Raw genomic sequence first — 10,215 nt, 5'->3', positions numbered from 1 at the left:
TTCTAGGTTCACCTGTCTAATTACAAGGTGCTAAATGTTAGGGAAAGGAGAGATTTTAGGCTGGCAGTAAGTGAGAGTTGGGTCCGGTTCTCATTCATTACTTTTCAATACATGGTTAGTCACATTCACAAATTTGACTTCACAATTACTGAGTGGATCAAATACATCTGAATGGTAATGAAGAGTGCATTGAAAGAAGTGGACTGGAACCCAACCTGTTGAAAATTATGCTGATTTTGATATTTGTTACATTGTAAGACTAGTGGTAGTGGTTTTGCACTTTTGCTTTAATAAGACTTGGAAAGAATTATTGGTAAAGGCATTGTTGTTTAAGTTACCTAGGTGTTCAGAGTTTTGTTTTTATTTATCATTTCTTTACTATAGCTGCTGCATTGTGACGGCAATGTTTTAATGTTATCTACAAATGAATGCTGTTGACAGCTAATTCAAATGCTGTGGGACTTTGTGCTTTTAACTGATCAAGCGCACCTACTTAAGGCGATGTGGTAGAAGATGGTTTCTGGCTAGGTCATATTTGTAGTGGTTGCTTCTTGTTGAGGTGCTAGATATGATAATTATACTTTTTCTTGCAAACAATGCTTTGAAGCTTTTAATGCCTAAGGGCATTAACATGCTATGTTACTTAGATACAATTTTGAGCGTCGAATATGGGTATGTGTATGGCATGGGTATGTTTGATTTTTTTAAGTTTTCTCATGTATTCGGAGGATCTTTGGAGGGCCATAGCCGCATAACCGTGATGCAGGTGACAAATATAAGTAATTTAAGAAGAACAAAGAGTTGGAGCAACATAGTTGTTAGAAAGCAGTGAATAATGTGTTAACGTATGATTAGAATGTCAGAAGGTGATATCTTAATCATGTAGTTGCATAGTTTTCTTTTGGATGTTTTATTTCCATAGAGTATAGGCTACATCATAGTAATAGCATTCCGTTCCACTATAGGAACTATGCCTAACTGGAGATATTTCTCAAATTTGGAATTTTAGTTTGTCTTATACTTTTTAAATCGTTAGGGAAGCTTTATATTTACTGTATCCTATTACTGAATTTTTAGTTTTTGTCTTGGTACTTTTGGAAGGATGAAGTCTTGAGTTCTTTTCAGTTTTCACAAAATGGTTTATCTTGCCTTATTTTTCATTTAATTATACGTTTGTAAATTATCCTGCTTTTGTTGTTCCTTTCTTGTGCCATTACCACTTCCAGACCCATTATGCCGTGTTTATTATCATTAGATAGTATCTCATAATTTTTGCTTATCTCTGTTTACTTGGAAACAATATTGGGTAACTTGGACTGCAGTATGAGTACATAACAAACAGAGGATGAACGTGAGCAGGTTTATATGGAGCATTAAGCGGGGATATGCGTGTACAGGATCGAAAGATACGCTACAAAATTTAGTGATGACACATAACAAGATATAGTGAAATGAAGTAGAAGGAAATATTCTCCTTTTAAGTCCAAATGGTAGGATCCCGTTAATCTAGCCCGCACCATGCTATGCATGTAGTTGATTGGTCAGAGTTCAACTACTATTTGGTCAGACTTTACAGTGATAGCTAGCTGTAAAATTATTATGTTTCTATTAACAAAAAAAGTAAAAAGAAAAAATTGTTTTAAATAGTAATTTTAATTATTTATGTAATAATTAACTTTATATTTCATATATAAAATTTTATAAATAATATATTTGTATAATATAATGTATTATATTTATATTAATTGTATATTATCTAAATATTATTATGGTCCATTTATTAATTGTTAGGAAAAATAAAAATTGAATAGTGAAGAGTTTAATGTAGAATATATAAACTTTTATAATTTTTCAAATGTTTTAATAATGATTAGAATTTTTTATTAGCACTATATTTGAATTATCAAAATAATTAGTATATGTTAATTAGTTATTAGTTTGAATAATGCTGCTTTGCATTAATTATATGAAGTAAAATTAATCTATATATTGTATATTGGATATGTTAGAAATGCTTTAGTTATGAATTGAAATTTATTATTATAATATTTGAATTGTTAAATAATTTAATGTATTTTAATTATATTTAACAATTCGAATAAGGAATATTATTTTACACTAATTATATTAATTAAAAATTACAATATTTTTAAAAACTAATTAAAAAATTAAATGCATAAAAAAACACATGCAACTCATGTGACATTAGAAACTAGTACTAGTAAATATCAAGCTTGGCGGCCTCTTGGAAATGACCATCTCTGGTCTGCGTCTACTTTGCCATTACTGGATTTGCTTGATGTAAAACTGTTAAGGTCTATGAGACTCAGGTGTGTGTCGGATACAAGTACATGTCAAACACAGTATGTATCAATTTTTTCAAGTTTTCCCATGTATTTGGAGGATTCTTGGAGGGACATATCTACGCATTCATGTTGGATGCTAGTGTTAGACATGAGTATTTCAAGAAAAACGAAGAGTCAAAGCAACATAGGTTGAGGTTGCATTCTATATGCAGGCAGTCTGGTTTGAATTTAATTAATCGATACAATATGTTTTCCTGTTGATAAGTGTACTACTTTAGTACCCTAATGAAGGTGCTTGCATGCATAAGTATATAAAACTTCAATAAATGATAGGAAAGGGAAGAAAAAGACAGCTTGTTGCTTCCTTGCAGACAGGACTTCTCTAAGAGAAATAGAAAAGTTTGCCTCAGAATTAGGCACTGACCTATTACCTACTGAACCCCAAAATAATGTGAGTCCGTGGAGACTTTTGTGGGAGAATGTGAACTACAGAGTCTTTAATCCTTGTATATATAGCTCTTCTGAAAGCTTTTCGAGTTATTCAAGATTGAGCTGCCATTCATACAAATGAAGAAACATTTATCGGATTCTCAATCTGCCAAAGACTAATGAACATTCTGTCATTCTTAAGCATTTAAAGCTTTTTGTTAAAGTCTTGTCCAAAATTATAATAACAATAATTTTAGAATTCCTTGTCCCTTAAAGTTCTTCTTGACAATACTAGAGTGATTCATCCTATGAGTGTATATATAATTAAAATTCCTGAAAGTAGAATATTTATCATCCATTCTCTTGCGAGGTCTGCTTTTTAGGCTAGTCTTTTCTTCTATTTGTTTATTTTTTCTAAACTGATCACACCTTTTTTCTTTTCTAGGTATGATTACTCTGGCTATGGACAATCAACTGGAAAGGTTGGTCACCTGATTTCTCTTTTCTTAGTTGCTAATGTTGGGAACAAAAATTGCCCTGATTCACGTTAAATAGTTGCACATTATCTTGGGCCAATCCAACGCATTCTTTCACTTTTTCTTCTAATGAAGTAGATTAATACAGTGTTCATTTAATTTGCAAGATTTGAGCTCTAGAAAATCTCAGAGTAAACCTATAAGGCAGCTAGTTTTATTTTGTATAATATTGGTTGTATTGGTCAATGTTGGTCCATATGTTTTCAACATTTAATTTTTACAATCATTTCGATAATTTATGCACTAATTTCTTTAAATTTGTGGGGTTTCTCAATTATTTCCCATGTTCAGCGTGTTACAGAATCCATAAATATTCAATACCAGACATGTTACTTCTGATTTCTTGTCTTTAATATATGAATATTTTACTCATTGATGGAGATCTGTATTCTAATTTTCACTTTCTTTTTTTGAAACAGCCAACTGAGTGTAATACATATGCAGACATAGATGCAGCATATACATGCCTTAAGGAACGGTATGGAGTTAAAGATGAAGATTTGATATTATATGGTCAGTCAGTTGGTAGTGGACCTACTGTTGATCTTGCTTCACGTTTGCCAAACTTGAGAGGTGTGGTTCTACATAGCCCAATTTTGTCTGGCATGAGAGTATTGTACCCTGTCAAAAGGACCTACTGGTTTGACATTTATAAGGTAAGTCTGTCCTATTCATCCTATTTCTAGTTTCTTGTTTCATCTTGTATGTGTACCCTCATTACCAGGTTTTTCCCCCATCCTTTCAGAATATTGACAAAATTGGAGCAGTAAACTGCCAAGTCTTGGTAATTCATGTAAGTATCGTTCTTATTGTTTTGGCATTTATCCTCCCCATCTTGTTTCATCGTCATCGTCATCTCTCTCTCTCTCTCTCTCTCTCTCTCTTGATTTGCGATGTTAACATTAGTATTATATCATATGTTTGTTGTGGTCAGTAGGTGAGTTGCCATTATTATGCACCCATGTGATGTGATGTGATGTTCCAAAATGTGAACAAATACCATCATAAAAAGTTTACCGAGATAATCAATGAAAGAAAATCTTTAAAGATTGATTTGAAGAGACTCAAATTTGATAAAAATATCACAGGTCACAGATTGTCGAAAAGATACTTGTTCTAAATGAGTAGTTAAACCTCCTTATGCATTTTAGCTCAATCAGTCTAAATTTTATTTATTGTTTTGTCTGTGATGACTAGATTATTGAGGTTCTCATGTGAAATTAAGTAAAGATGACAGTATTATCCACTAGAAATACATTTCTGTTTTTAGGTACCAATGAATTAATCAATATTTAGTACTTTGCATTGTGCCATATGTTGGGTAGGTTTCGAGAATTTAAGATTTTATTAAGAGAGTAGATATATATATTTATCTTCTTGAGCATAGAGAGAGAAATGCATATGCCAATTTTTGGGTCTTTGAACAAAGAGTAGTTTGTCATTGTTCTTTGTTTTTATCTCCATGGTCAGGTTTGGGGTAAGCGGTGTGGTACTTTGAAATTGTGCATATTTAAACACAATTAACACAAAAATTCTATATGTATATTGTATTAACTTTTAAGATTTGACACATTTGGTAATTTTTGTTGTGTATCTACATGGCTGACTGGGGAAATAAACATGGAACACAACATGCATACACAGGTTGCCAAGTCTATTGAATTGTTAACTCTGACAAGTGAAGACATTTGTTCACTTGCTCATGCTACCTAAATATATTGATATTTAGGAGAACTGTTATACACGTCTATTTTGAATTTTTATTTTAAAAGTGGTGATGAAGCTCAATTTTTTGTGTTGGTAGGGGACAGCGGATGAAGTTGTTCATCATTCTCATGGAAAACAGCTTTGGGAGCTTTGCAAGAATAAGTATGACCCGTTGTGGGTTAATGGAGGAGGACATTGCAATCTTGAGATCTACCCAGAATTCATTAGACATCTGAAGAAGTTTGTACTGTCCTTGAACAAATCAAAAGCAGCTGCTGCTAATGGTTCTGAAAAAGTAGTGGTCAACTCTGACAAACGGAGCAACAAACCATCGGAGGGTGGAACTTCGGATACATTCGAATTGGGTGCTGACCTTCCAGAAGTTTCAAGAAATAGTTTAGATAGCCGACTTGAGAAGTCAAAGAAGTCAAATAAGCCTGAGAAGTCTCGAATGAGCACGGACCGTGTTGACAGATTTAGGAGAAAAAAGGGCTTAGTTTGGTGAGGAGTTCAAAAGCAAAGGACAAGTGAAATAAAAAAGGATATGCATATCTATCCCTTATATTCTCGAATCCACTTGAGGAGGTAATTTACATGCTTTCCACTTCTGCATTTGTAATGTTGCATAAGTTATCGGATTTTGGTCATAAATGTCATAATTTTTGTGTATGTATCAAGGAAACGAGTTTGGATTAAGTGAAAAATCTTAGATTATTAAATTCTTGTGTAAAAAACAGCAGTCTCAGCCTCAATGCTAAATGTAAAAGTATTTACGCAGTTTCTGCCATTGATATTGAAAACTCAGAAGTTTTTCAATGCATATTGCTTAGCGGGACCATTTCTAGCATTTGGTGCCAAGTTGAAATGTAAACAAATATACGTAGTTTTTTTATGATTGCTTCTTGAAATTTTGGTTTGGGTATCTGTTAGTATTTTGCATATCCAATTTTTTGTGCTTCTGCCCCTCTTGTTAACCATGAAAGTTTAAAACCCATGGCCAACACAATTATGTGGACGCCCCTCTTGCCTTTCCTAGCAATAGTATATGTATGGTGGTAGTGATGAGGTTGAGAAAAACAAGTCATTTACGAATTGAAGCAATAATAATCTTGTGTGGCCCACTCCCATTAGCAGAGGCCAGAGTTTGCGGCGGATGCAATCATGAATGTTAGCCAACTGTTTCTAAATCAGTGTTATTTGGATTGGACTGATCGGTCGATTTGGAACTCATTGGATTGAGAATTGGTCGGAGAATTGATCTTGAAAGTAATTTTAAATTGATTAGATAAAAAACTGATGAATTGATTGAATTAACTAAAAACCGGTTGAATCGATAATTGAATTGATTAAAAATTAATAATACGGATAAATATGAACAATCATTGATAATTGAACTGATTGAATTGATTAAAAACTAATAATCCTGATAAATATGAACAATCATTGAGGTGCATTTAAAAGAGCACTAATGAATTCAATATTTTTAAAAAGACAACCAAAGTCTTACTTTGTATAACATAAATGGCGAGAAAAGAAGTCAGCTCTCTCACAAGAGGATAGATAAAAAAACAAAAAAAAATTATTAATAATAAAATTTATTTTTATTTATCAAATGTATCTTTTAACTAGTGGCCGAGGGTTCGATCCTGGGTATAGAGTAGCTTTAAAACTTGTGGCCAGCATCTACCCCTTAATAGGTCTACAAAATGCGAAGGATTAATTATTGGGCTCGCTCTGATAGATATCTTGAGAAATAAAAAATGTATTTTTTAAAAATAAAAGATAATTTTTAAAAAATGAAAAAAAATTATTAGTAATGTCTTAGTTTAATTTTTATTTTTTGAATTGCTGAAAAATAACATGAGTTTTTTTTTTTATATTTAAATAACATATTGAAATATATGAACTTTCTTTCTGGGGAAGGCTAAATTAGCCAAATATGTCGTTTTTCTTTAATTGGCCTTTTAGGCCCTTTTTTTAAAAAAAAATTAGGGAAAAAGGTCGATTTTAGAGAGAGTGTGTGAAAACAAGACGCGCTTTCCTGTTACCTATGCAGAAAGCACGACCAGCTGGACGCGCTTTCCTCCAACAGTCGTTTTCCCCCAACGGCTTTCTAAACGTTGGCAACGGTAAAATTATTTAAAAGAGCCAATGGGAATTTTTTTTCCTATATATACCATGTCATTTTTCATTCTTTTCACTCAAATCCAACTTTCTCTATTCTCTCTAAACTCTCAATTCTCTCAATTTTTGTTCAAAAATTTTCTATACACTTTGTTTAAAAATACTATAGTTTTATTTAATTATTTCGTATATTCATTTCTATTAAAATTTTACAAATGGCAAGCTCTCTAATTTGTTTTGACTACAAGCACATTTTCGCTACTTAAGCAATAATGGTAACGAAAAAATTTAATTTTTTTTTATTTTCAATTAAGTTAAATTTAAATTTTTTATTTTTAAATTATTTTTTTTCATTGATATAAATAGGTGGATAATCGTATTTTGCAAGGTTCATACATAATTTGTCAAAGAGTCTAGACACAGAAATTCGTGATTACTTACAAGACGTGTGATTCTTGCATATGCTCGGGAGCTGCAAACTCAATCCTACACTCATCAGCGCATTGGTGGAAAGATGGAGACCCGAGACACACATTTTCTATCACACCCCAAGTTTGGAGGATTCGATTAGAAGACGTGTACATGTGAAGTTATCTGTTTGACGTAGTGTAGTTCGCCTATTAGCAATCTTCTGGCAGATTAAAGTTTAGTTTAAAGTATCTGTTGTGGAAGTAATTAAAGATTTTATCTCAGGTTATTTTGCTATTTAAGAACAGAATATGACAAGCGAAGAGGAAGCCTAGTGAGAGTTACCGCCAAAAGTATAGTACACCCGGTTTGCCTGAGCACTGTGTTAATTGGGTGTTGTAACGTGACTTGGTCAGGAGCCAACTGAACTGATTGGTCAAATAATATTTGTATAGGATTCCCATTTATATTTCTCCCAGATTTTGTAGCCATTTATTAGGACAAATTCTGGATACAATCGACACTTGTCAAGTTCCATTAGGGGGAACTAGGTGTATATATATGGTGAGACGAGTTTTTCTGGGGGATTTTTTTTCCTTCAATATTACTCTGGTTTTCTTCTTAAACTTATATGTTTTCTTCTCCTTTATAAAGCTAGAAGCTAAGGTTTTTGCATTAATCGGTGGATGTTCCACCTCCTAATAAGTCTGATAACTCTGCATGTTAAGTTTTTGAAATAATAAGGATATTAAGAAGCATGAACAGTAAGTTATGAATAAGAAGCCCTGCATGGGGGGTTGTCTGTAATTGAGATGTTAGAAATTTGTCTGTAAATGGGTTTTAATGATGGTTCCATGTTCTTTAAGCAGTTGCTACTGCTGGTTCAAGAGAGATGTTCGAGTTTAGAACTCCAAGCTGTAGTCTATGCGAGTATCAGATGACTCTCTATCTTGGCTCTTGCATGTGAACTATTCAATTAGAGATATGTATGCTGATAATGTTGGAAAAACGGGTTTAGAAAATGCAGTGGAAAATAAATTTAGGGAAAAACTATAGTTTAAAAATTTTCGAAAACAAGATATCGGTTGTGATATCTAAAGTAATAAACAATTAATCAAAATTGTACCTTTTCGATTCATCTAGGATGAGCATTTCGACCAAGTAGTCTTCTCCGCTATCTTCAAGCTCACATCTGCAGAGTGTGTGCTCGCTTCGAATAAAAAAAATTTCACAAAAATTACCAGTGGGGTAATTTTGCAATTTCTCTAAACTTTTGAGTCAAGTTGTAAATCAAAAAAAATATCTTTAGAAATTTTCTAGAATAATCTCTTCAGAGAATTTTCTCTCTACAACTTCCTCTTGAATTCAAGTGTGTGTAAATAATGACCCAAGTTTAGAGAGTTCAACTATAATTAAACTTAATTACTTTAATATTAAATTAATATAATATTTATCAAGATAAATATCAGATTAAATTTAATATTAAATCTTATTAAAATAATATAATGTTTATCTTATAGGTAAACATTAAATTAAATTTAATATTAATATAATTATTTTAATATTAAATTAATAAAATACTATTAAGATAAGATTAAATTTAAATTAATATTAAACTACTAAAATATTATTATTTTTGGAATAGTTAATCTGAAATCAAATTCTCTGGTAGAGTCTAAGTAGGAGTGTAACTCTTCAACTCCTCAACCACCAAATACCAACCACCGCCAGCCACCAGGATGCCGCCATCACAGCCACCGGCACCACTGTGTTCGGTGATGCAGGTGCGACACCCTTACGGCACCTCGAGTCGGTTCGGTCCGGGTCAATAATGACCTGACCGGTCCGGTCTAGCCACCGGTTAGACTGTCAGACCGATTTCACATATCAGGCTTGGTTCGACCAATTTTTGGGTTTTGATCTCAGTTTTGGGCTCCCAGACCCAATTTACGATCTCAGGTCCAATTTTCAAGTTCAATTACCCATTGAGCCAATTGTCTAACTTGAAAATTAACTTCCAAAAATATCATATTAATTTTAATTGATTTGATTCATTTAATTTTACTTGATCAAAATTAATTTTTCCAAATTAATTTTTCAAGAAAATTCTTTAATCAAATTCACTAGTTGAATAATTCTTACTACCACCTAATTTAATTCCACATCAAAAAAAATCGACTCAGTTAAATTATTCCCAAAGTCATATAATTTTTTTTCTGATTCAAATATAATCCGGTCGAGCTTTTGTTGAGCTAGCGAAGGGACCAATCAGACATATATAATTAGACTCTAGTGATTGCAATTATGTTCAAAAGCATCGTTCCGATCATTCGCAATTACTTAATTATGAAGTCAGTACACAAGAAGTACCATGATTAAAACTCCTTATTGTATACTCTTTACAAAAGCAATTCATCCAAATGCTTTGTCCAATGACCTCATCATATGTGTGTTACCCTCATATGATATCCTTGATTTCTTTGAGTTAAATCTATTCACTCAATACAATCATATTTTATCATATTGTCAGCATTATGTTTTCTTAATGATTAATATGATCACTGTCAACAAATGAATGTGATAAATTGCTCGTTCGAGAATAAGCAACCCGTAGCCACATTCCATATTTATCAATCCACATAATGTCAATGAGAGGATATCATTGACTCTTTAATTAAACTATGAATTCCACTGTTGCTAGTAAA

The 10,215-nt window shown here is 32.3% G+C and overlaps 1 protein-coding gene across 1 annotated transcript in view; it reads left to right on the top strand.

Annotated features, from left to right (window-relative positions):
* Nucleotides 1-5,778, top strand: part of LOC107954800 (alpha/beta hydrolase domain-containing protein 17B) — a gene marked incomplete in the record, with an annotated part of 6,918 nt that extends 1,140 nt beyond the window's left edge. Inside the window, 4 exon segments of the mRNA XM_041097747.1 lie at nucleotides 3,181-3,217; nucleotides 3,691-3,927; nucleotides 4,017-4,064; nucleotides 5,076-5,778. Coding sequence (XP_040953681.1) covers nucleotides 3,181-3,217; nucleotides 3,691-3,927; nucleotides 4,017-4,064; nucleotides 5,076-5,483 — 730 coding nt within the window.
* Nucleotides 5,779-10,215: the final 4,437 nt, after the last annotated feature.

This window comes from Gossypium hirsutum, chromosome D07, assembly GCF_007990345.1.
Source record: "Gossypium hirsutum isolate 1008001.06 chromosome D07, Gossypium_hirsutum_v2.1, whole genome shotgun sequence".
Classification (NCBI taxonomy): Eukaryota; Viridiplantae; Streptophyta; class Magnoliopsida; order Malvales; family Malvaceae; genus Gossypium; species Gossypium hirsutum.
Note: the sequence above shows the minus strand (reverse complement) of the source record. Positions and strands in the feature narration are given on the sequence as shown.